This window comes from Nothoprocta perdicaria, unplaced genomic scaffold (genome assembly GCF_003342845.1).
Source record: "Nothoprocta perdicaria isolate Ctin4 unplaced genomic scaffold, notPer1 scaffold_207, whole genome shotgun sequence".
Lineage (NCBI taxonomy): Eukaryota > Metazoa > Chordata > Aves > Tinamiformes > Tinamidae > Nothoprocta > Nothoprocta perdicaria.
In genome coordinates, this window is record NW_020455283.1 from 436,280 (window position 1) to 464,004 (window position 27,725).

The window sequence follows — 27,725 nt, forward strand, 5'->3', positions numbered from 1 at the left end:
CCGCACATCGCCATGGCCGCGCCGCGCGCTCCGCCCTCCGGCGGCAACGCGGCCCGCGCCGCGCCGTTCCGCCCCGCGGAGGCGGCGCGGGAGAGGAGGTGCTGCGCTGGCACCGTTTACTTTGCAGGGTACCTGTGTGTAGCGCTACGTGCTCGAAAATAAACTTTTTTTTTTCTTTTTTTCCCCTCACAGAAATAAAGCACTGCCGTGCCCAAACACATTTTCATGGTAACGCTGCTACCGTGGCAGGCCCCGGTTCCCTTCCTCCCCGCAAAACGCAGCCTCTAGGTGTGAAAAGCCCTGCTGGCACATTTGAGCTTCCTGAGACTTGTTGCTATGTCTTCACCTTGGAGTTCTTACAAAAATTAATGCTACTAGTATTCATATTCCACCTAATTTTAGACTATTGTGGCAACTCCTTAGCTGTGTACTCTCATAGGTACTTATCAATGCCAGTATCTAAGTATTTGCTCTGGGCTTTAGCCAGAACTACCTTATTTTTTATGCTGCTGGACAGCTGAATTGTCTTAAGCCCTGAATCAAGCTGAACTTAAGAAGCGTGCCCACACCATGAGACTCCTCACCTTGCTGTGTGGGCAGGAGAGGGTGCAAAAGCACCACACGCGAGGGCAGATCCGCAGCCAGAGCAAAGTGCTAGCCCCTCCGAGGCCTCACCAGCCACAATGGCACAGCCCCACAGCCCCCTGTGCTGCCACCCAGGGCAGGGAGGCATGGACGCCTGGCGGAGCACGACCCAGACGTGTTTAACCCACTGCTCTCCGGGCTCAACGCAAATCCACATCATTAACTGATGCTATGAGGCGCTACCAGACTCGTTCGTGAAATCTGTGCCCAGCTGTAGGTCTTTTCCCCTTCACACCTGCAGGATGTTTCTGCTGGGTTACATGGAGGAGACACTCAAGTTGCATCACACAGGCATTCATGTTGCCTGAACCAGATATAAGCTTGACATCCATGGTTAAAATAATTCAACAACAAAACACTGCAAACTTTCTAACCTCATCTAGTTACCTTCTGTGAGATTACTTCTCATTTCAATGGTTTTTCTTTTTGCGCTTCCCCTTGCTGCAATACAGCGCTGCCCATCAGGCACACAAAGCCTGAACAAATTCACAGGGAATGCACAGAAGTTTAGTTCTTGGATAAGGCAAACATATTCTTGAATTATCTTCTTTCTGCTCTTACTGCAGTTAGAAAGAACTTGCTGTTAGAAAGTGTTGCACAGTATATTCTGAAAATATGCTATTTTGAATTTAAAGGGAAAAAAAAGAAACACTAAATGAAGACTACAGCAGAGTCTCCAAGTAGTTTTCTCTCAGTAGCACCTAAACACACAATAAACATTATTATTCCATCTGTGGAAAGCTTCCCTACCCACCTGCTTTCCATCCAACAAAGCTCACAGTGGACTTAGAAGTCAGTAATAACATCTCAGAGCTACTGAGGAATACGAGCTCAAAGAAAAGAAAACCTTTATGCTAAGAAACAGTTTCCTTAAAACTTACAACAAGCCTTCCCGTAAACTGTTTTGTGTGTGTGTGTATTAGACTTTGCAAATTAGTTAATAACTTTTCATTTATTTGGCAAAGGAAAGGCAAAATATGGAGAATGAGAACTAATACTTACATCATCACTGCTTTTATATTTGCTATTTCAAAAAAAAAAAAAAAAAAAAAAAAGCAGCAAGTTACATGTCAACTGACAAGAGCCCAGCCTCTTTCTCTTAAGCTCCCCCAAGAACGGCCGTCAAAGACCCAAATGAGAATAGATTTATTTTCCAAGCCAGGAAGAGTTACTAGGCCGTATTTCACAAAGCCTGGTGTTGCTCAGTCTTTATGGTTAAGACTTTCTTAACTGCTACTGCATGGTTTATCCATTGTAGCAGCCTGTTCCTGGTCCCAGATTTATATACCATGTACCTTCAGATACTTACAGTTTCTGTTGTATTTATGGCTCAAGCAATACTTGCATGGAAACCATTTTCCATTTGATTCCACACCATCTCTTTATTTATATGTTAAAAATATTTTCAAGGCATTTCTCCCAGAGTCACTGCATAATATTCAAAGTTGTATATCTTGCTCACCGCATGTCCTTCTCTCCTGCGCTGCCAAAATATTCTTATTTTCAAATGTAAAATAGAATGACAACTGAATTTAGACTTTTCTACAACTACCATCTTTGTATATATGTCTTAAATTAAGATCACTTGAAATATATGCAATCAAGACCGGATGTTATTTTAGCCTTTACAGTTGAAAAGCACTTGAGAACAGCATTACCAGAATACAATGCAGTGTACAATACGAATGTGAGGCTGACACCATCCCAACGTACTGTTCATTACTGGTGTGCTTAGTAAGATTTCTGAAACAGTTACATACAGCAGTTGTATGCTCTCTTTATTGGCATACAGTCACTAACCATATAAGTGCATTTGTGTCAAAAAATAATTTTAATTTTTACAGGAAGTGACAAAATTCCAGTTGTTGGCAGAGTATATAAAGCTTTTCATACACAATCTTTTTATTATTATTATTATTATTGAACAGATAAAATCTGAACTGAAAATCAAATGCAATGCATCATGGAAACTGTATTCCTCAACAGTATTTCTTCCACGTAATTTCAGTTTTTCTTTCTCTCAAAAAAAGCAAGTCCTTCTACGATATCTGACAAGTTGTACTACCTACTCCTCAGTAAAATCCTCCCTTTAACCAGGAACCAATCATGTACTGAGAGTAGATCAAGATATCTCAATATTTATTAAAAAGTAAAAGTAGCATGATGCAAATCACCCCTTACTTTGCTGTCAGGTATGACTGCTTAGTCTACTTCATGTAAAAGTTCTTCAATTTGGAGGGGACATATTATTTGTAACTGAACTGAATGATTAGTTAGCTGTAGAAGTGTATGACAAAAATGCATGTGTGGCCCAGCCATTAACCTGCTCAGTAATTGTACAGACATGGCTTCTTTGCCAAAGCACCAAACTTGTTTCTGCATCTTTTATGAAAAAAACTGACATAGGCAAAAATGCTACACAGTTGAACTTTACATTTAGTTAAATGAACTAATCTGCTCAAGAAGGCAAGCTTTGCAAATTGCTGACACCAGCATATATTTTTCTTATAAGAGAGAGCCACCAAAGAGGCCTCTCACTTTGATGCCTTTCATCTTTTTCACACTTGCTATTAAACGACACCTTCTAGGCACAGATCATTAATCTTTTTTAAATTCTGTAACAGTCGCTGGCCTAGGGTTGTTTTGGTTGGTCTTTATTTGCCTGTTTTCATTTTATTAGTGTTATTTCACAGTCTTGTTATTAACAATGGTTTATGTCCTGAATAAGGAGGTAATCAGTGACTTCTTTCATTTTATGGTAATACTAAAAATCAAAGATTTAATTAAGTTGCTTTTTAAGCAATGTATTGACTTAACAGGAATCACGGTTTTCGTAACACTAACAAAAATAATCAGTTTCAATGCTGACTACACACTTGATGCATGTGCCAAAATGTAAAGTTTATCTGTTGTCTGTTTTCTAACATGTACTGAGTCCCTTTATAAATATATTCAAGAAAACACCTAAAATGCTGAGTCTCGTTCCTGTAATAACCCTGACTATCCAGAAAGTTTTCTCTGAGCGTCAAATAAAAGTGGGTGAGGAATATAGTTCCAGAGCTTAACACTGTCACACTCCATTTAGTTGCACATACTCCTGAAGGGCTGTTCAGTCTCTTTAAGTATAGGCTTGTATTACAGTGACCCATATTTTACACACACACACAGCATATGGCACTTGATATCCAAAGAAAAAGAGAAATTTAAAAAAAACTATTACATATACTTAAAGAAAAAATACGATGTCTATTCTTTGTTCTCCACACTCCCCATCCAACAGATTAATTTCATCACGCCCATGGATAACATACAAGTGTTTTATGTTAAAATCTCTTTTTTTTTCCCCCAAGTACTTTAAAAATTTGTTGTACCAAAAAGCTGCCTTTTTTTTTCCTTTAAAAAAAAGTACTTTCTATAGCTTAACACAAAATTCAGGTGCAAGAATTATAAACAAAAATGAACTAAAGAGCTTTATTGACATCACAGTACATTCAAGAGTAATTTAAGAACATTACAGCTGAAAGAGAATGGCATGTTTTATATTCTCATTAAGCACTACCGTTCTTGGAAAAAAAAAAGTGTAATACAAAGAAATCCTATTAGGTATTTAATTCTGAGCAGCATTTGGAGAAAAATACACCTATTTACAGATTAAAAAAAAAAAAAAAAAAAAAAGAAAGGATTCTGGTTTCACCTACATAGCCACAATGTGCCTCTATAATGAGACAAGCCTTTTATAACTCATGGAATTTTTAAACGTCATAGCACTTGTGCCATATCATTCCTCAGCGTTTACGACGAGGAGGAGACGTTGATCTGAAAAATAAAGGAAAAGGGGAGAAAGTTAATTGAAAAAAATAAAAGACCCCCAAGCCCACACACACTTCAGGCTTAATAATTAATAGTTTTAAAAGATTTTTCTGAAGTTAAGACAAGAAATATAATAAATACCATACTTTATTAAAAAAAAACATTTTCATATGCTGTACACATGAAGACAAATAGCAAAAAAAAAAAAAAGGTAAAAAAAAAGTAAAAAAAAAAGTCAGACAAAATACTTAAAAAGTATACTACCTTGATCGTGACTTAGACTTGTGTTTGCGGCTTGCCTTCTTACCAGACCTTTGAGATTTCTCCACGGAGCATGATCGGATATGCTTCGCTTTCTTGGCCTTCTTTTCTTTGCTGCTTTCTGGTGATTCAGAACTACTCCTTGCGCTAGATTCCGAGCCTGAATGCTTTTTGCTATCTTTGGTAGAACTTTTTTTGCTTTCTTGCCTGGAGTCCTGTCTTATTATTTTCACAGATATTGAATCACCGCGAATGAAAGTTCTTTCGCTGTCTCTTTTCCTCTTTAACCTACTGTCATCATGATTGCCAGCCTTACTTTCTTTCTCTTCCTTTTTTGGCTTATCCTTTCTTTTCTCCTGATCTCTCTCCCTTTCCCTGTTCTTTTTCCTGTCTTTATCTGTATTTCCACCCTGCTCTTTTTTCCTCTCTTGGTCTTTGCCATCGCTTTTATGTTTGTGTCTGTTCCCAGCAGGGCTCCTACGCTGGTCTTCGCCTTTACGTCTGTCCCTACTTCTGCTGCGGCTGGCTCGGATGATCCGCCTGTCTCTCGAGCGACTGCTGTGCCTATCCCAACTCCTCTCCCGGGAAGGGCTTCGATTCCTTCGCCTCTCCCCTCTTTCAACACTCAGATTTCTACTGGGTCTTCTCCTCTCCCTTATTTTTTCCCTGCTTTTACTCCTCTCTCGCCTGTTTCTGTGCGAGTAGCTCCTGCTTCTGCTGCGCCTGACTTTGTGCGAGGGGGATCTACTGCGGCTATGCCTCTTCTTCCTCTTAGGAGAGGAAGAACGGGAGGAGCTACGGCTACTACCTGAGCTAGTGCTGTATGAGGAGCTGGACACGCTGCTGCTACTGCTGCTGCTTCTGCTGTTGCTGCTACTGCTACCACTGCTAGAGCTCCTGGACCTACTCCTGCCTGTCCTCTCCTTTTCTTTACCCTCCTTTTTCACTTCCATGTCGAGTGACAGTGAATTTGGAGATCTTTTCTTTTCGTGAATCATATCTGCTTCAATTTCTTTTCCCTCCTGTGATGATAAATTACTGTTTTGTTCCTTGCTGATAAATTCATTCATCTCTTTTGACATTTTTTCATTTTGTAGCTTTTCTTCTAAAAATAAGAGAGAAAAAATACAATTTGAAGTAATTAGAAGTAATATGTCAAAAATTTCCACCCTGTTACTTTTGGAAAAGAACAAGATTTCCAAGTACCTTTCCCAACACTTACAATTAACAGACTGTCATCATAAAAGTACTTATCAAACAACTTGTTGTTTCTTGGAGCTCTCTTTTGTTGTTGTTTTAATTCTAAAACAATTGTTGCCCTATTTCAGGAAAAGGGCGGAACAACAGACTTTTAGAACTACTTGATCATTTCATTTTCAGTGGCTCAAGACCAGGAGCTGCCCGGAACTCCAGCCCTCCTAGCCCATCCACATGAACACACTCCCTCTCCTGCAAACCCCCACGCACTCAATTTTCCCTTTCTCCTCCCTACTCCGTCCCCCGGCAGCACCGGCGCTCCCTGCCTCCCTCCCGGGCCTGTGTGTGGCCAAGTCACACCTGCCATGCTGGGGTCAATAATTTTCAGAGATGGGGGTCAATAGTCTGTCCCCAGTATTAGGCCCCAAATCCGTTTATGAAGGCACAGAGCATGGGCACATGCCTCAGTCACAGCTCAGTTACACCTGCAGCACTGAACTGAAAGCTCAAAGAAACGACAGCCTCCTTCCTGCTGTACACTGTGGAGGGCATTCCGCACAGGACTACACAACCTAAAAGCAGGCTTTTCAGAACTAAAACGTGATTTTTTTTTATGAAGTTGCTTGAACATCTTTTCAATAAAATATTTTACTAAAGATCAGTATTTCTAAATTTGGCTTCATATTTTTGGTTCAGAACGTTCTTCCACTGAAAGCAACTAACATAAGCTCTTAAATAGCAGAATCCACACAGAGCAGCACAGTAGGGAAACGGGTGATTTACCTTCTAGCTGTTTTTCTAGCAATAGTTGCTGTTCTCTCTCTTTCCTCCAAAATGCTTCCTGTTTTTGCCTGATTCTGTGCCGTAATTCCTCCTCATCGGTATCAGATGATTCAGAGCCTCTGTCACTCCTCTCATCTTCGCTGTCTCCTGATCCATAACCACCCAGTCCACCTGCGTGCATAAAGTCCAGTCTATCACGAGGAAAGATTAAGTTTTGTTCTTAATATTTCTGGGGGGGCAAAGAGGAGAGTAACACTGCCCTTCCTTCACTTTCTCTTCTCTGCAGAAGCCACTTTATTCTGGCATGTTGTTTTGCCTGGTGTGATCAAGGCCCCCATATCTGCAGTGGTGCTTAGGGTCTGGTTCTACTCCTCCTGGAACAGCTTGTCTATTTTCGTCAGGCAACCACTGTGATCACGACACTTTTTCCATTGTATGGAAGGGCAAAAAAAAAAAAAACAAACGTGTGGAGATCATAACAATGCCTTCCTATCAGCAACACAGTACAGAGAAAGCAGGGAAATGCCCAGGACTTTTCCCTGAAGACATCTGTGAAATGACTTCAGCCGTCTCCGCAGTCCGAGGCAACAGAAGCTCTGAATGCCATAACCAATATTTCTAGTCTGATTTTCTATTCTGAAAACACTGCACTTTGAAAGGCACAGAGATGGAACAGAAATGGTCTTTCTTCTCCCTAAAGATATAACTACTGGACTGATGGAAAAATAAGTCAATTTAAACATCTGACATGGAGACACTTTCTTTGAAGTTGAAGTTCTTATGATCTTTATTAAAGCACTTTTAAAGCGTCTGAACACTCGGGATGAGAACCTTCAAACTGGTTCATTGTAACACCACGTAATGGACACACCAGTGATCATTGACACTTTGTTGCCTTATGGTTTTAGATGACAACAAGTGCGTGTTGGGAAAGATCTTCTGCTGGCTGTTATGCCTTAAGCTGGAATCTCAAGCTCTTTTTCCTGTGTTGCCTTTAACTCGTAATCTGACATATGGGAGCCTCTGCACGTATGTAGCTTTTCAATAAACTAGAAATTCCAAACATTGTATTTTTAGGTACAAACAATTTGCGTTCAAACATAATTGTTCTATCAACTTTTCTTTGATGTTTGGGTGGATCAAAACAGGAGAAAAACATAGAAACCGTATTCTTCTCTCTAACAGACTGCAGTGTGCTCCTGGATCAATCACCTTATTGAAAAGCAAGTTTATCTCATGTTTTTAATGCATTTTTCAAAATTAGGGCAAGATTCTGACACACTAACTCGCACTGACTAGTCCTTTACTCCAAAAACCATCCCACTGATCCCAGTAGGATCACCTGTGAAACAAAGAGAGGTGCTGGTAACGATCAAGTTATCGGAAAGCGACCCACACTCCCGGGCTATTCCAACCTCGTTTCAGAATACAATTTCTAGCAATGCAAGGCAAGAGTGAAACTCCCCCTTTAAGCCCTCTCAAAAATAAGGAGCCTACTTACCGAGTCCAGTGAGGGAAGCCAGTGCACTGGACTGTGCCAGCTGTTTTGCAGGAGCTTTGTATCACATCAACAACAGGAACAACATGTTAACACAAATAGCCACGATTTCATAGGCATGAGAGTCTACGGTATTGTTAAATCTACTACTATGGCTGTTCTTGGAGGGGAGAGAAGAAACATTAAAAACGTATCATCCATTTAAAACCAACTCTAGATTTTCTGACCACGAAGATTTAGAATTTAACTGCAAATTAACAGCGAACAAAAAAAAAAAAAAAAAAAATCTACATTCATAAAACATTTTTCAAGTTACAGCATCTGCACGTGATAATTTTCAAGTTTCAGTAGTTACACGTTTAACTCAGTTATGTTTAAAAACATTTGCTACGTAAATTGAGTAACATGTTAATAGTGAAAGCAGAGAATTACTAATTGAGGATTCAAAGTTCGTCTCTTTTCACTTCTGAACAGCTAAGAACTTGAGATAAAAATGATAGCATTAAGAAACAGCTACAACTCAAAAGCGATTGACACACAGGCACCATTTTAGCTAAATAAATGAATTATATGAAGGAAATGGAGTAACTGAAGTAACTCACAATACACTGCACAGTGATAACAGTTCATGATTACTGGACTGGAACTCTATCAAGTCGGATGCATTAAACTGGGATTGTTCTTGGGGGACAGAGGGTAAGTGTTCTAGAGACATGCAAATATAGAATATTCACACAGGAAACTTCCTTTTCCTTTAAAAAAGGCATACCTTTAGTTGCTTTACGGTGCACATCTTTGGCCACATAATAAATTTCTTCATTTGTGACATCTAAAAGAATCTCTGTCAGCAGCGTTTTTGTCATCATCATCTGAAGAAAGTTTTACACATGATTAAAGGTAAAAAAACTCACGACTAAAATGGACATTTAAGTTATATTCCCCAACACAACTTCATTTCTTTTAATAGCTACGGAAGTATTCTTTACACATTTTATTGAATGGTTTATTTCGGCAGACATCACTTAAAGGAAAACAAAAAAAACATCATCAGAAAAGCTGTACATGAAATGCAGCAATTTTGCTACACTTGACATATAAAAGCCAGAAGTTTAGCAATCACTGCCTCCCACTGCTCAAATCAGGTTTGTTGGTTTCCATGGGCCTGTGACTCTCCCTGTTCTATACCTAGAACTATGACAGTGGAGCCAAAAGCTTTCCAGACCCAGTGAAACTCTCGCTGGTCCAGGACCTAAAACATTTCTGGCATTTCCTTGCAAGGAGACACTTCTTAAAATTTCCTTGCATAGAAACCGAGGTTGAAGCACAGATCTCAAATGCATGCATTTAATCACTAAAAGTTTTCAGAAATTTGCAGAGTTAACCAAAACAGAATGAACCTGGGTCAACAAAAAGGTTACAGTCACTGTATCCTTCCTCTACTATGCTAAACATGAGTTACACAATCTATGTCCTTATCTATATTAAAAAAAAAATCATAAAAAGACATGCAAATATAACTCTGCTTCATTGTATGATGTGTACTATACTCATATGCACAGCATCAGTCAGAGAAAGATGTCTTAAATTTTGTCAAGAAAAAAAATCCAGCAAATAGAAATACTTGGTCAGAACTAGATTATTAGTACCATTTGATACTCCTTTTCTTCTTCTGTCATCTCTGGTTCACTTTGCTCCTCTTGAGGAGCTGGGGATGGACTCCTGCTGATTTTCCCAACACTCACACCTTCTGTGTTCTCAGCATCTTCCTCTTCCTCATCACTGTCCTGTAAGAACAGCATTGTACATTTCAGATAAAAATAGAAAAGATTTAAAGCTCATTAATTTATAGTAATGAATATGATAGACAGATCCCTTCCCACACAGGATAACACTCTCAGTTCAGCGCCAAACAAGCAGTCAAAACTGCAAGTAAATGGGCTAAATGTTAAAGTGAACATAACACAAAGCTCTTTATATTGGGACAATTTAACAAATTACACCGATGTCTCAGTAAGCTCAGGTCCTTACTTAGGACTCACACCTCCTTAAAGACCAAATGTGTTCCCAGAACATAAAACTGAAACAAACATAATTTTATCATTCTTTGCTAATACAAAATAAGTAATAAAAATTTATCTGAGAGGCATTAACAAGTTTAAATATCAAGTAAATATTAACAAAGATTTAGTCACAAACACACAATTTAAGTAAGAGACAAACTGAAAGACTCTCTCTCTTTTGAAGAGACCAGAAAGTCAGTACCTTTCAAGACATATAAACCTGAACAAAGGCCTTCTACTTACAAATTTACTTTTCTGAGGTAACCGTGGGCCATCCCCTTCCTCAGCCTCTTCGCTTTCTTTTTTCTCTTTTTTTGACAACTGTGAACGCTGCTGCTCCATCCTCTCTTTTTCCAATTTTTTCTGTTTCTCTCGCTCCATCTTTTCCAGGCCCTCCCGAATCCAGGCCGGCAGAGTTCTACGCTTCACAGCATCTACACAAGTGAAGTTCACAGTTTTGTAGGATGGACATAAAAAGGTCAAAATACAAAGATACCAAGCCCTCCACCCTCCTTCAAACAAGTCAACAGAATGCAGACAAAACACATTAAATAACAGCGCTTTCCTCTCCTTTTTTTTTTTAAGGCATTGTATTAAAAAAAGAAGAAAAAAGGTCTTCAAATCCTTTCTGAACTACCATCCCTTTCTAGGGCAGTGCTTGGTGTTTCTGCAGTGACAGAGGGGTCAACACGCACCGATCTGCGGAGGCTCCTGCTTCACGGGCATCGCGATGGGCGAGCGCTGGCGGTCGCGGAACGAGGGCCGTTCCCTGCGGTTCTGCGGAGGTGTCGGAGGGGCTGGCGGCCCCGGCGGCCCCGGGGGTCCTGGCTGCCAATAAGGAGGATGAAATCCACCTTGGGGTGGACCAAAGGCAGCCCCATGCTGAAAGAGTAATGCAGTTTATTTTTCTTCACGTTTAACACCATATACACCACGAGCACGTGTGCAAGGCGGTCTAGAGAAATCCATGCAAGGAGGAATCCGTGCTTTTTAGGCTACTGAGATCTCCCAATCTGCTCCCAATCCTGCGGTCCTCAAGAAACAGATTTTAAAAACATATTTAAATTAAGTTACAGATTTGAAAAACATTTCTAGAGTATAAGCACGGATACTAACTAAGCAGAAAGGGCTTCAAAGCATCTCCCTTCCCATGTGCTAAATATCAGGCCCTACAATCACCCTCTAACTCCACTCATTTCTTGCCAGTTCATCATCAGAGCATGCAGCTAAACAAGGCATATACAAAACAAGGGTTTTGTCTGGTTACATTAGTAGTCTTCCTCTCCATCTACAACTTGAGGTCAGAAATTAAAAGTGCATTTTTTTTCTGCACAAAAGTTTTGGCACTGTGCATTTTAGAGTAATTATTCATGGATGTTATCAGTAAAAATAAATGTTATTGTTGATTAAAATATTAAATACCTGAATATACAAGTTTGGTGCAGACTCTGGGTTCTGCGCAAAGTTTATACAACCCAAGAGTCACAAACTTTGAGGCAAAGCTTTTGTTGTATTTTGTACTCACAAATGCCTGATGCAACTATTTAAGATGGCAGCGCCAAGGAAGAAAGCTGTAGCATCAAACAGCTTTCACTACGTTCTACTGCCTAGCAAGTTAAGCCCTGCAAGTAGAAGCATATTCTTCCACTGCAGCTTAAGGTCTCACATTCCTGTGGGAAGAACAAATCTTACCCCCTATTTAGAAAATTTTGAGAAATTACATTTTGAGGAAATTATTATAAGCTAATGTACTTGAAAATGATTAGATCAGCTCCTGTACAATGTTACTGCTGAACACGAGTATCTAGTATCTAACAGCAAAAAGTCAGCCAGAGATAGAAACACATTTCTACAGTTCTGCCAGGCTTCCCTTGGGCTTGGCTATGGACAGCAGGAAGATGTTCCAAAGGCAGCTTGTCACTCATCTCAAGAGTTGTGACTGCAGAGTGTTGAAAACTGGGGAAAGGTCCATAAGCTTTCTGTGTTTATAGAGTTGGGTAATGACCCCTTTTATTATCAGGGCTAAAACTGCCTCTTATTATACTACAAAACTTATATGTCAAAATGATGAAAAATTGGATGTGGATTCTTAGAAATACCATTTTTTATTCACAAAATCACAGTAGATGGATATGGAAAAGATCAAAAGATCATCCAGTCTATCTTCCTGCAAATAATGTACTGTAGAAAATAGTCCTGTATGTAGCACATTTAATTATATGTTTCTGAACTTTTTCTTTTTTTTCTTTTTATACACACAAAGCTTTATAATGTTAGTTATATAACTTAAAACAGTGAAATTGCACACAGCAGTCATTTCTCACTGCTAATATAGAAAAAAAAAAAACTGGCCTCAAAGTAAAACTGAATATTCTAACGTCGTCTTCTGTCAAGTGTTTTGTAAAACTGTATCTTAGCAGATAACAGATTCTGTAGTTGTTTGTAGAATTGAAGAATGAAAGTCGCCGCTAGATGATATTAGTGGAACACATCCATGGAAGGGACTCTGCACGTCTACAGTATTAAAGCAACAAATATGTTTCACCTGATAGTCAAACTGGTTCACTGGCCCCATTGCAAAGTTATCAGGAGGTCCCCCAAAGTTGTGATTGTTCTGGCTAAACATATGCCTGTTGTCAGACGCGAACTCCCCACTGTCTTGACTGTTGCTGTCTTCAGACGGAGGAACGATTTCCATCGGCCCCGGGGTTGGAGTCATCCACTGCTGATCTGGAGGAGGATGAGGGGGCTGGTGAGGCACTCCCCATTCTGTTCAGGGGTTAGAATACAATTCGGCGTGAAGTTAATAAGACTTAGATGAGACAGAAGGTTTCTCAGCTCAACACAGATGGTACAACTATGAAGAATCATTGCTCTGCAGACTGTATTATACTGGATTGATTAATAATTTCCTTGGCCAAATAAGACAAATACAAACTGCTGCAGCTGAACCAGAACATATGTTCTGTAGGAAAAAAAAATATCTAAATTTGTACATTTTGAGTCCACCACAACATTTTCAAATTGTACCAGCTCCTAAAGCACTGCCCTCCTTCTCTGCTTCTGTGCTGTTCAAGTTTGAAACCAGCGAGCCCTCTCATTCCTCTGCATAACAGTCAGCATCAGCATTATTGTGTACTCTCTACTTGGCAGTCCCCTTATTTGATTATATCACTCCTTTTACTGCCATCCTGCAAGGTCATGTCTAGCTGATGATTCCATTTTTTTTTTCCGGGGCCAACACCTCCTGGGACAGCACATTTTATCCTTTGGGAAAGGCCTACAGCAGTTACTGCTAACGAATATATGTAACAAATATATAAATGTTGGACAATATTTAAAATGCCTGGTTCCCTCTATTCTGACTGGAAGCTTCCAAGGAGCACAGAGCAGGTGCTGACTGAGAAAGCGGCAAGGGATACGAGGAAAGATGAAGTCTTCTAGAAACAGGGTATGAGAAGGAATATCTTGGCTAATACAATGTAGTTCGACTGCTGCAGGTACTTTTACAAACTAAGAGTGAAGTGGCCTAAATCAGGGGGAGCTGGGTTGGCTCTGCATCAGCAAGGTCTTTATCAGAGTATCCCAAAAGACTTGGAAACAACCTATTCCTTGAACGATACACCCAATAATGTCATACATGCCATACAATTTACTGACATAGCTCCCATCAACACAAGGCATTAATTTTTTGGCTCTCTAATCTAATTCTGAGTGGATGTTTTCCTGCTCTCCATTTTCTGGAGGAGCTTGAGCTCATAACACCCTCTTATTAGTGAAAGATCTTCTCCACTTTTACCATTCTGTGATTATTAGCAAAACTAACACCAGAGATTTTATTCTCTTTCACCCCACAAATGAAGCAGGATGAAGGATGGGATGAAGGACTCAGCACTGCAGAATCATACAAAGAACACAGCTGTTCAATAAGGACAATTACTACAGTGCAAACTTCTGCTTATAATACAGAAATACAGCTAGAATAAGCTTTTTATTACCTTATAGTAGAGCATAAATTCTTACATGTGGCTACAAAAACTTCCAGCCCAGGGCAGTGATGTTGAATTTAAGTGATACCCTGATGTGAGAAGTGATACATCAATTTTTAGGCACTAACAATGACAGACTAACTTTTAGTTAGTGCTGCTGCACTTAGGCAGGCCTGAGGCGCTGCGGCACGAGGAGCAGGTTTCGCCCCCGCGATCGGCAGCAGGGCGGGCAGGGGACACGTCCTCCAGGGCGCCACGGGAAGGCGCGCGCAGACCGACACCTGCTCTCCTCGCAAGCTTCCAATGGCACCGCGCCACGCTGAAACAACCCAGCCTCTGGGAAAGCTTCGGAATACAACTTTGGAAAAAAACCTTGGTGAAAAAGATCCAGTTTTTACCATGTGCCTGGTGGTCTGGGTTAATTTATGAAGGAAAAAAACTAAAGTTTGTAGACAGTCGCAAAGACCTGAAAGTAATCAATATTAACAAGGCTTTCAACCGACTTTAACTTATAAATGAAAAATTACATATGACAATCAGATATGCAAGACAAAAAAGGCAAATATTAACCTCTCTCTATATGCATAATGTCTTAAAATTACACCTTATAAACAGAATTTCATCCATCTCCTTCCTCGGGTTTCTAAGAAAGTTCAAGCCAGCATCTTCCAGTTAAAGTATTAAATTTAACTCTTTAAATTCTTTAAAGAGTTCAAGAATTTCTACATGTCAAAATCATGCCAGAAGTAGATATTTGGCTATAGAAGAGAGCAATAGATATTCTGTAATTCTAGAGCACTCTGCTGCCTTCAGTGCTGCAGTCCCAGTGCTTTGGGATAACCACTGACATGCAAGAAGACATTTGGGGAAATAAATATATAACTGCCATTGACACTTTATGATTCTACAACATTCAGGAGTAGAATACATCTATTGCATAAGTGCTAGTATAAAACAGGGGTTTTATTTATATAGAGATTAGTGGGTTGTGTCATAAGACCTTCATATCTCTACTCTTACCCAAATTTTGAAAGACACTGACTGGACAGTAGCAGTCTCATACTTGCTTAATTAGCTGATCCTACTGCTAACATTGTATATTGAAATCCAAGGGCCAGGGCATCCACAAACCCAAAATAAGCCTGACAAAAAGAACACTTAATTATAGGGGAGGAAAAAAAAAAAAAAAAAAAGGGAAGGAAGACAAACCTGGCTGCCACATTCTGTTGAAGTTGGCATCTCCCTGAAAATTATTATGGTTGTTTGAACCAGATTCTATTCCCGAAATATCCTGTCCGTTTGGCATCATTCCCTGTTGCTCCACTACATTCTGTTGCCCTGAGGCTTCTCGCTGAGCAATCCATGCTTGAGCTAATGCAGCCCAGTCTATCTGGCCTAAAATAATCAGAGAAACACAAAAGGTTAGTGTTGGCATGTCCGAGTGTGACACTGCTCCTCAGTTACAGGCCTAATTGCTCAAGGGGCCCCCTCGGGCAGGATTTACCTTCAGCAAGTACCACCAGCACCGTGGTTGCTTATTCACTGCGCACACTAAAACAAACTGCTTGCCAGTATCAGAGCACCCATACTTGCTGAAGCGGAGTTTCTCCGTGTGCAACTGAAGCGCCAAAAGGCAGATTATTTTAGGTTCACATTAGCATTGCATGGTAACAGCTTTTTTCTCTTTTTTTTTTTTCCTCTCCTCTCTCTATCTAGTCATGTCAGAATGAAATACACCCTTATATTTTTAATTCGTAAAGATTCAACCTCAGGAAAGATGCATAGCTAGAAAATATTGTGCAATGCATGTTCTTTGTATAACATCTGCTTTTTGCAATGCTCCTTCATGTTAAGAGCTCTCTCCATCTATCTTATTTACCATTATTCCTACCAGTAGGAAATGAACTGCACTGTCACCTGAGAACAGGAGGATGTTTATTGCTCATTATCAAATGAACAAATGTTGATTCTACAAAAGTTTAAGCAACAGGTAGCCAGTTGCTTAAACCAGTCAATCTGTTCACTCTACTCTAGTTTGCATACCTCCCTCCACCTCTTCTCTGGCTACCAATGGGTGTTTCAAATTTTTACCTTGTACATAATTTAAGGTCAATATATCCTACTGTCTTTTCTTTTTTTGAATAAACTCTGCCATGATCATCACTACTTAACCTAAAATAAATACTGTATCACCTGTTGCAGGGTGTGGGGATGGGGTTTCTACGTGCACATCAGCATCAAAACGTTCTGCCACGCGGGCACTGAACTTGTGACAAAGCAGATTTTCTCAAATGAAGCTTGCTTAGGATTTAGCTTCGCTAAGAACTGAGAAGCTCTCAGCTTCTGTAAGAGAACAGGAGGCCTAAAGACACCTCTGTCTGGCTGGTGTAATGTTGGTAATCTAACCACGAAACCCAGTGACAGGTCTATTTTGCATATCGAGTATTAAAATTGTCAGAATCTAGGAACCAAGGTATGGATTCAATTTTCTAAGTTGTTCTGAAAAGCATCATAAACCTATTATCTTGAAACCAGATATAACAAAGCAATTATCAGTAATGATGGGCAACAAATATTCTAAAATCGAGATTACAACAGACAAAACGAAATCTGCAAAGCTTTCAGGACTTACTTGGATCTTGCTGGTGCTGAAATGACTGCATCCACTGCTGTTGGTTCAAAGGCCATTGCTGCCAAGGTTGTCCACCTTGATCCCACATCTTTTAAGTCTTTATATAGTCTATATTTCAACTAAAAATAATAGTTGTATGTTTAAACGGATGCCCATGAAATATCACATAACTGAAACTTATATAATTGCAGATACATTTAAGCCTTCCAAAGCAAGCTGAAGCAACGCTGTCTCAGTACTTTTAGCTGGAGGAAACTGTTCATCCTCTAGAGCAATATCTGAAAATATTATCGCAAGATTTCAGAGGATTAGTATATGCTTCCTCCACACTCTTGTGAGGAAATTAACTACAAAATAACATTCAAGGAGAGACATGGGAATTCCATTAGAAAAACAAACCAACAAAAAAACCCAAAACCCCCATGTATGACAAGGAATGCAATTTAAAGAGAGTCAAATAAACAGAAGCATTTAAATTATATTCTTGCCTGCTTTTTAGGGAAAAGGGGCATTATACAGAAGTTCCATACAAGGCTGTTAACCAAGTAAAAGTAAAGTCATTGTGTTGTAAACGGGTCATTAACAATTACACTGGAGAACTAACAGGTACCAGATGCTCTCTGCGTTAAGTTTCTAAGTGCAAGATGCCTTAAGAACGGAGGAAAAACTCCACGGCCCACATGCAGATCCACCACACACTCCCTTATCACCATCAAGAAGCTGTCTGGTGAGCGACCAATATATTTGCTCGCTGAGGGGCAGCCGACAGCAGCAGGCCTTAAAAGCAGGGGAGCTCCGCGAGCTGCTCCAGGGCCCTGCTGGGAGCAGGCAGCAGAAACAAGTGGGACACAGCGACTTGCCAGGTAGGCCCACTGGCGGGCACCAAGGCCCTCGGGTACCGCGCGCCTCACGCGCAGATGCCACTGGCAACGAGCGGCGCGACGGCCTGCGCGCCGCCCCAACCGCCTTCTCGCAGGCCGAGCGCGGGGGCCCTTTCGGAGCCGCTCCAGGGACTGCTCCCCAAGGCCCCAGGGACGGGAGGCGCCCAGGTGGGGGTGCCCCACAGAATCCCCGCCGCCTCCTCCGAGCCCCCAGCCCACGACCCCTGCGCAGGGTCTCGCCACCTCATCCCAGGTGGCGAAACACTGCCCACGTGGGCACCAGGCTGGCAAGCACCCAGCATCGTACTGGGGGATGCAGGGCAACACCTGGATGGCTGTGGGAGAAACTGTTTTTCCATATTTTCATCAAACTCTGTTTTTATTCAAAAAAAAAAAAGAAAAAAAAGCCTTAGTTTTGCGACCGCTTACACTCAAGCCAATACAAAATTATATGTACATAGCTCAGAATACTGCAGGGGCCAACACATTTTTGGAGACCTTCAACAAGACCAAACCAAGTTTAACACCAGAGAAAGGGAATCAGAAAGGTATCAGGCAAAACCTATTTTGCTACTTTTACTATTTTAAAGCCAAATTAAATCTATAAATCTATTCTTTTAATTTCAATAACATTTTTATGATACTCAAGTTTTTGTTGTTGTTGTTTTTTTTTAAGGTGCCTACAGCTTTTGCTCTTCACCAGCATCTTGATCTGTATCTGCGTAGCCACCTTTTCTGCACTGGTTGAATGTACCAAAAGCAGCTAGTAGAGAATTACGTTGCCACATTTAAGCTTGTCCTGCAGCATTTAGCCCTTGAGAACTCATACACACACATTTCACACACAGAGTATGAAACAACAACCTCACACAAACATTATCAGCCTAAACTAAGAAAGTAAATCATTCTGTTTCATCCTTCCTTTAATTCACCTTTCCTTTCAGGATCCAAAGACCTTTCAAATGTCAAAATGAACTTGTTAACACATTAAAATAAAGCTGCATCAACTGTGGTTCAGCATCATCACTTCAGAGAACTGAACTACTGCATGGTGCTCATTTCCAATTAACAGTGCATTAAAATTCAATAGTAATGATAAAAATATATTTTGGTATTTCTGACATTACTTATTGTACTAAATCATACAGTACTTATTGTACAGTACTAAACATGTACTACCTTGGAAAAAAGTTCTGTGCCTAAAACAAGCGCAGCCAAGGACTGACAAGGTTAAACTGTGACAGTATTATTAAAACACCTCCCTTCACCTGAGCCAGAGCTGCCCACATACAGTTTTGACCTAACAGGATCAGATAGGATTTATTTTTGTTTTACCAGATGCACCTCTGTGCTAAAATCTTGGATAAATCAGATCTTTCTGCCAGGTTCCAACTTACAACAATTACACAATTAGTTTGCAATAAAAATTGGTAGCTGTTCATATGTTCATTATCTGTTTCTAGTGAATTAATCACTGAAAAGGATGTTTTATATTCTACCTCTTTCTTCTTTACTCACAGGCCCAGATCCTCTCTCTAGACTTTGATTCCAACTATGCCACCGGAGCGGCTTGGCTTCGAAAGCTCTACCCTTGAAAAAAATGCAGATGTTCATTTGTGATCTGAGTTTTCAAGGTTTTACTTCTGCACTGCATTTGAACTTTAGGAATTCTCTTTAGGAAAACAGCTAAAGAGTGGTGCTTTGCATAGCTTGGAACTATAAAACTTGCTGGCTTTCAAGCAAACAGCTTTGCTATCAAATTTACCATAAAACTTCCTTTGCTAATCAGAAACACGTGCTACACAAGTATTGGAGCAAATACAGCTCTTTCTCTATGTATCCGTGTATGTACACACAAGCACTTCTCAAATATTACGTGAAAAAAATGGCCAAAACAATTTCTCACATACTACCTATTTTTATTCAATTTTCCCCTTTTGCTGTTTTTTGACAGAAATGGGAATTGAATGAGGAGGGACCAAAATTGACAAAGTTTAGAGTGGCTTTATTCAATAAAACTAACCTTAAAATACACAAATGAAAGAAAAAAAAATAACATGTATTCAAATGCTCTTAGTATTTAGAATTAAATGATATATTTTAGCATGGACTATCCACAGCCAGTGAACAGGAATGATTTGTGCTAGGGCTTAAACCTACCTGAGGCCCCAAAGAGTAGAATACCACCACTTTGTGAGATTCTTAGAAGACATTAGGCGAGCTATTTTGGAGATGTTAAAAATAAGAGTATCTATGCAGGCTGAGGCAAGTATTCCCACAGTGGACTAGCCAGATGTGAGCGCCCTCAAAATTAGTTTTGAAATGAGGCCCATAAACTGTAGGAGGCCACAAATTACCCCTAGGAAAGGCATGCAGGAAAAGGGCAGCCAAGTACTCGGCATCCTTAAATTCACCAAAATCAGCCCAAATCCAGAGGGGGAAACAACATCCCCTGCCCGCTCAAATCAACTCTGTGTCAGCCCAGCAACAGCTGGGACCCCTCGTGCTGATGCCTGTGACGAAGAGAAGCCATCCCTTTCACACGGGCAAGTAGAAACAACAAAAAGGTGGAGAAGAGGGAATCACAGAACCACAGAATGTTCAAGCTTGGCAGGGACCTCTAGAGATCATCTAGTCCAACCCCCTGCTCCAGCAAGAACACCCAGAGCACAGGGTGGCATTCAGGCGGATTGGGAAGGTGTCCAGAGAAGGAGACTCCACAGCCTTCCTGGGCAGCCTGTTCCAGGCTGATGCCTGTTCCAGGGAATCGGTTACAGACACAAGAAGGATCCCTCTGATCAAATTAAAATGTACATCCAAAATGTACATCCAAAACCCAAACAATTTTGGATTTCTTATGAAATGCCCAGGTCAGTCAGTATCTCCTGAAAGAAAATGTCCTCACCCAACAGCGGGGCAGCTCTAAGTTGATTTCCCACTAATAACACAAGGCCAAATACACCGCAGAGCATCCGAATTCCAGTGAAATGTTTTATTTTCCACTTAAAGGAGGTCTAGGCATACCTCATAAGTCTTAAATACAAACATTAGGAAGAAACCTCATTACTAAAGAGGTATGTCAATTAAGCCGCTCTGGTTCTGATGTCCCTGCTGGCTGATGAGCATGCAACAACTTCTGAAAAGGGAAAAGGCTCCAGAACAGGCTTTACAGGTGCCCACCTGCACAGGGAAAGGCACACGGAGCTCCTGCCACAGCACCGGACTACAGCCCTCCTGCTCAGCTGCTCTGCCCTCCCTTTCATTTGGTTAGAGACTTTCTGTATTGCCGTGTATTTCCTAAGAGGCATTTACTGGTGCTCCAAGATTTGTTCCTGCATGTTGGATCAGAGTTGGAACCTGAATCGATTAAAAACCTGTTCATCACTGGAAAAACAGAAGCCAATTCTGACTTTTTGTTCTGTTTTTATACAAAAGAAAACAATCACGAGGAAAAACCCACAGTCAATTATCATTAGTTTTCATGTACCTGTCGCAAATTATGAGACGTTAATGGGCTACCACAAAATTTTGCTTTTAAAAGCAAACATGTTCAGAAGCATATCCTGTCATAAGCTTAAAAGACTGATTTACATTCAAAGGCTGGATCTACTCACATTTTCACCTACCAAATTGCTGGCAAGAAAACTGGAACACTTTCAAGAGTATTGCTGGTGAAAGCATCTGTCCTGGCAACAGAACCAGGAATAAGGACATATCTAGGACTTACCTTGATCCCCAACACATAGCAACCTCTAAGAGCCAACAGCACCCAGAAAAGAAAAAAACTAAGAAGACTTCGAACTGTTTACTTTAGGTACTTTAGGATTTTACCCAGTAAAATGGTAAGCACATCTCTCAGGACAGAGAAGGAACACTTTTTTTTTTTTTTTTTTTTTTTTTTTTTTTTTTTTTTTTTTAAAAAAGCAGATCTAGGATTTTTTCTTTTTTTTAAGACCTGAAAATATATGTTAATTCCATTACATAATTTGATCTCCTAAGTTAAGTTTATACATTTTTTTTTTTTTTTTTTTTTTTTTTTTTTTTTTTAAAAAAGCACATTTCCAATCCTTTCCTCACTTGTGAGGCACATCTCAGCTGCCGACTAGATTCGCTATCAAAACCCTCTTCTTTAGTCCCCCTGTTCCTCCTCAAATAAGGTATATTCTGGCGGAGCAGAATGACACACCAGAAACACCACGCTCTCAAAGGTAGGATGTGGAGGCTACTTACCAGTAACCAGAGCTTGGAGAGGTGGTTCCTGTGCCCTTACCAGTGCCCACAAAACACACACACACAAAAAAAAAAGAAAAAAAATCCATGCAAACAAGCAAAAACTGTCCCTGAATAAAGTTTAGTAGAGTTAATGGAAAATGTGAATTCCTTTGATCGATTCCTTCAAATAGTGTGTGAATGCCTTCATGTAGACCGTCCAAGAAGTTTCTGGAGCTGAGGTTACTTCGTAAGAGCACCATGAAGAGAACCAACCATATCTGCTCAGTCAAATGAGTGCATCTCTTGTGCTGTTTCTTGCCAGACTCTTCCTTGCTCTAAGAATCTCCTATATCCATGAATCTCCTGTCATTGGAAAATCTCATGCTCTTCAATGAAAGGGTCATACAGCTGCCTAACTCTGAAGTGCACCAGACAAAATGCCTTGCATATCAACAGCTCCTGCAGAAGAGGACAAGATCTGGAGATTGGTGCTGATTCATGACAGGAAAATTCCTGGAACCAGGAATACCCTGACAGACAAAAACAAGTTCCCTATTCAATTGCATTGTCCAACAAACACATGTTAGAAGCAAGATTAAACAGCGTGCACACAACAGGCTCAACTCCAAGAAAGCAGCACACAGCCCAGGCCTCAGACTGTCCTAAGAGAAAGTTACAGGCACCCTCTGCTGGGTTATGAGCTGAAAAGATGAAGGTTGAGAATTCCTACACCAGGTATCAACATCATTTGACCAAATCTCAAATGTACAATCTGCTATCGGGTTTTCTCAGCCCTCTGAGCAAGCAGACTTGTGGTGTATGATTTTGAAGCCTACTGAATCAGGCTAGTAATGAAACACCAGTATTGGCCAGGAATCAAATGCTTTCTGATGCAGAAGAGAGGCCGTAACACCTTCCTGATGAGGCCACCCATCATCCTTGAATGACAACTGCACCTGTGATGAGAGATGGCCCGACAAGTTTTCTTTGCAATCTGAGCAACTCTTAAGCAGAAATTCCTGCAGAAATTCCTCTGGCAAGTAAAGATCTTAACCTTCCAAACACGGTACTTTAGTAAAGAACATCCTTTAGCTAAAATAAAAGATGCTGAAACAGCAGATACCCAGAACCCCTATGCAAACAGTTGGTCTTTGGACCCCATGCTTTAAGGAAGCTCTGCTCTTTTTTTATATTCCTTTCATCAGTCAATATCTAGAGTTAAAAATAATAAAGAAAAAGGAAATAAAGCTTTTTCTTTCAGTCAAACGGTCATTGCAGTCATTACTTTTTCCTATCTTTAGGTCTCCTGAGTAGCTCGAGGGAAAGCCCCTAAAATACGCCTTACACTAAGGTAATTATTATGCATTTAATTTTGATTAAATATTTCATAATCACTGTCATTAGCTGGGTAACCTCTTGGTACGAGCTCAAAATAACCTCCACGCTTCTAGCAAATGTATCAACCAGTCTGATTCTTTGTGGCCTTCTGCAGCTGCAACAGGTTGACCAGGTCACAGCTTGGGAAGGAGGATCTCAAAAGCACCATGTGCTTTGCAGACAGAGCATCTCCAGTCCGTGTAGGTCTAGGCTCTGGAGAGGGACCTTAAAGAAAACAAAGAGCTCTGGGAAGCAAAGGTCCTTGAAACCCCCGATCCGATCTCCAATCCTGTGTGCGGTGTCTTGATCTAACGTAGGGTTTTCTCTTCCTTTCACTCGAGGGAGTTGCTGCAAAAGGATGTTGACACTGTGGACTTCTAGCGCAGTGACTTAAGGCTGGTGCTGAATTTGCATGATGAATTCTGCAGAACCATTCTGTTGTGAGCAGCATAAATATATGCATACTTTTACAACACCAGAAGTTGCACAGTTACAAACAAGCCAAGAAGTAGAAAAATGCCACCAGTAGAATCAAGTTGAGTGCTCTCACTCACAAGACATTTTCCCCCTCTTTCTCTCCTTATGCCATTACTTCATCAGGGCTGTGACAGCCTTGACCTCACTGACAAGGCTACGAGGACTCATGCATAAATTCTCCAGGGATAACCCCTCGCAATAGTTCACAACTTTCCCAAAGAAGAGCAAAGCCCAGACCATCCACGTCCATCACAGACATGGCTCCAGCTGAGCCCATGTCCAAATTCAGTAAAGTTCAGTCCGTGCAAACTCCAAGGATATCTGTCTCAGTGTAAGCTAAACTCGAGGGAAGCATCAGTTTAGCATTTCCTCCATGACTGTGCCTCAGAAAACACTAATTTACTGTATGAATCCGTACACTATAGGTGTGACTAAAAACAAATATGCATATAAAAAAAAATCCTCTTCTGTATCTGTAGAAGACAGCCACTGTAGCAAAAAGAAAAAAAAGTGCTGAGGAGCTTCCACACACATCAGCAGCAGGTGGTCTTCATGTTGGAGATCCATGGAGCCAGTCCATGTCGGGAGCAGGAAAGAACTGAGAGCACAGGAGAATGTTCCACCCTCTGCACCACGCAGGAGCACCAGGAGTTCCTGGGGAGATCCGCAGGCACATTCCCTCGGAGTCAAACCTACCAGCTTCCATTCCAGCAGATAAACCAACCTTTGCTACAATGCTGTACGGTTCTGTACACACCTGCTGACCAGAAAGTGAAGCTTTAGGAGTCAGCGCCCGCCAGGACTGCTGCACACCTCTGAGGAGGGCTCACTATCCGGCCCGTTACCATGTTTCACCCGTCCCACTTAGACTTGGCCAAAGCCTTTGCTACAGTATCTAGGCATCACCCGAGCTGAGATACTATGTATTTTCTCATGAGAACCTGAAACAGTAGGACCGTGGTTTTGTCTGCTCTTTACAAAACGTCAAGTCAAAAAATGTGTTAAATCCTTCAGCTCATTTACAGGTGAGTATCACTGGCATTGGGAGTCAGTTTTAACTACTTCACCAAATTTAGAAGAACAAAAAAAAAATGCTGTTCTCTCAGAACAAGAAGTGCAGAGTTTCCAAATGCTTGACCAAGACTCCAAATATAGAAACATAAAAAGGAGTTCAAGAAAACTGCTTGTTTGCTATCTACAAAGTCTTCCAGAATCTAGTTCACATGTTAGCATGTCTGACTAATGCTTACGGTGCCATTAAGATGAAGCAGGCTGAACAAAAGCCAAATTTTTAAAAAGTGCTATGAAAACTTCTACAGTGAGTCATTCCAAGAGTGAGGCTTCCAACTTCTGTTATTTTAAACTTAAACTCACAGCAGGCACACTGAGCTGTAGCCAACCTTTTTAAAAGCACAAAATGGCAAGATACTAGCAACTCACATAGCATTTACTTATACTTTATGTATTTGGATGACATGAGGACGAACATGCATTCCTTCAACTACCAGGAAGCACTGAAGTCATCATTAAAATGTGAATTACTGCAAAAATACTAAAAAATAATTGAGTATTTTCAGTGAAAATTCTACTGGGTTTGGCAAAAAAAAAAAAAATGGATGCAGTTACTCTGTGCACATGTCACTGCACTAGGAGATCTGATCCTGTGTGTGCAGGGGGTTGGACTAGGGGACCTCTGGAGGTCCCTTCCAACCTTAAGCTTTCTATGATTCTATGATCTGACACCAGGCTTCCCCTTAGACATGCAGCACACCATGCTCTTTCTCCTGGAGCAGAGCACACTGCCCAGCTGCTTCTTGGAGGTCGTGCTCTGGACCAAACAGCCAACTAACAAAATGCAGTAACTAACAGTTGGATAAACAGGTATTTATCCCTGTTTGTGAAGAGATTTTACCCCCAACAACAAATGCAGCAAGACAGATTAGCTAGGGAGAAGCAAGAATGACTGCTAAGTACTGCCCACATATCCGTGGGTAGTTGCTTTGTGTTATTTACTGGGGAAGGCGGGTTTCTGATCACAGTGTACCTCTGTCACAAAAAAGAGACTCTATACTCCATAATATCCCTGCATAATCCTGAGTCTAAATGAAAATGAACCACCGTCTATTATTGCAGATGATCTAGTAAGTGTCTACTGAGAATTTGTGGAACAACACTGAATTTGGGGGCTTTTAGGTTCTGCAGAACCTCTAGGCCCAACGGCATAGAGAGCAACCTAGCAGGGTCCCACATGACATGCGGAAAGACAGTATAGGAAGTCTTGCAATGGCAAAACAGCAGAGATGACATAAGGTTCATTGTTGCCCCAGACAAATGAATAATTGGCAGCTTGTCTCCAGTTTACTGCATTCACAATAGCGCTGGCATCTTGTGCCCCGACAGAACCAAGGCTCTCAGTTCCTGCTGGGCTCTGTGGCCAGCACGAGCTGCAGCGAGAGGCTTCCTGGCTGGCAGGAAGCTCCTCACCCCTGCGCACGGCGACGACTCTCATCTGCAGGCTTGGCTTTGCAAAGCAAGATCTCAATCTTGTCTGCAAACCCACCTTACACTTTGAAGGAAGGCTACAGTCTCTTAAGACACTGCTGACCCTTTGTGTTAAAATAAATCCTTAAGCTCATGTTACTCTCCATCTCCCATAACTTCAGTAAAGGTCTTGCAGACAAGCAAAAACAGGCGAGACTTTAACAGATGAAGTGAAGAACCACCTCCACTGTTAGATTACTCCGTAAATTAACTTATTTTGGGAACTATATGAATTCCAGGCGGATTTGCGCACCCTTAACAGCAAAGGCTCATCCTAGCACATCTCAAGCCTGTTTAATTCAGCATTGAACTCCATGCAATTCCCTGAAAAGTACTTAAAATGTCTCCTGTGTAAGCGCTTACAGGAGAAAGGCTCACAAACTTCTGGTCTGCTTCAAGATCCGTTTTGGACCCTCTTGCATTTGCCAAGCTGCAGAAGCAGGCTCAGGAGCCCTGCAAAGCTGCTGTGTGACAACACCGTTAATTTGACTGCTGCGAAGCGCTCCAGCGGGATGAGCTCACGAGCAGGCCCATGAAACAGCAGGTATATTCCACGCAGGCGCTCCATCTGCGCTGGGCCTGTCAGCAGGGCCGGCTCCGGAGCCCCAGGGCGCGCGCCGTTTCCCAGGGGGCTCCCAGCTCCGCACGCAGCGGCTCTCGGCCGCGAACCGGCGGGCACGGAGCACGAGTGCAGCCCCCGGGCAGCCCCCGCCGGGCCGCGCGGGCCCCGGGCCGGTCTCCGGGCCCTCCCGCGCGGGCCCGTCTCGCTCCCTGCGGGCTAGGGCACCGACCAGACCCCCCCCACCCCCCTCCGCCGCCTCCGGCCTGCGCATGCGCACACGCACGTAACGGGAGCCGAGTGCCGCGGCGCGGCGGGACCCCCGCCAGGGCGGCGGCGCATGCGCGCTGGGCGGCACGGGGGCGCGCGGGGCTCCCGCCGCCRCCGGTGCCCCCCGCCGCGGCGCATGCGCACGGCGGCCGGAGGGCGAGCAGCTCGGCGGCTCCCCGCTCCTCGGCCAGGCCTCGGCGCTCCCGCCCGGCGGCGGCGGCTCCGGACGCTGCGCTTGGCGCCCTCCGATGCCTCCCCGCTCGGCTCGGTGGGGGTTGGGGGGGAGGAGCAGCGAAGGGGAGGACCGGGCCAGTCTCGCACCCGCCAGCCCCCCGGGAGCGCCGGCGAGCGCTGCCCGCGCCTCTACTTACACTCGTCCCCGCCTCCCGCCGCGGGCGCTGCCGTTACTAGCAGTTCACAGCCGTTTTCTCCCCCCTCCTTTCGCTCCTCGTCTTCACGAACAAGACAATATGGCGCCTAGCGGCGCTCACCCGGAAGTGGAACGCGTCACGCCGCTGACCCTTCCCTGGGCG

The 27,725-nt window shown here is 42.1% G+C and overlaps 1 protein-coding gene across 1 annotated transcript; it reads right to left on the bottom strand.

Annotated features, from left to right (window-relative positions):
- Window positions 1–4,089: 4,089 nt before the first annotated feature.
- Window positions 4,090–27,725, bottom strand: PNISR (PNN interacting serine and arginine rich protein). The gene is made up of 12 exons (XM_026038312.1): window positions 27,564–27,725; window positions 16,876–16,994; window positions 15,453–15,638; window positions 12,800–13,023; window positions 10,950–11,136; window positions 10,498–10,688; window positions 9,841–9,978; window positions 8,964–9,063; window positions 8,198–8,251; window positions 6,697–6,867; window positions 4,720–5,821; window positions 4,090–4,461 (listed from the first exon to the last, which is right to left on the bottom strand). Exons 2-12 carry the CDS (start codon window positions 16,961–16,963, stop codon window positions 4,431–4,433), a joined length of 2,472 nt encoding a protein of 823 aa, XP_025894097.1. The 5' UTR covers window positions 16,964–16,994; window positions 27,564–27,725; the 3' UTR covers window positions 4,090–4,430.

Excerpts from the sequence above, each read along its gene's own strand:
- PNISR (XM_026038312.1), bottom strand. The coding sequence starts at position 16,963 with ATGTGGGATCAAGGTGGACAACCTTGGCAGCAATGGCCTTTGAACCAA. Across the intron at positions 8,252-8,963 it reads GCACCGTAAAGCAACTAAAG|CTCCTGCAAAACAGCTGGCA; the intron begins GTATGCCTTTTT and ends TGTGATACAAAG. Across the intron at positions 6,868-8,197 it reads GGCTTCCCTCACTGGACTCG|GTGGACTGGGTGGTTATGGA; the intron begins GTAAGTAGGCTC and ends TTATGCACGCAG.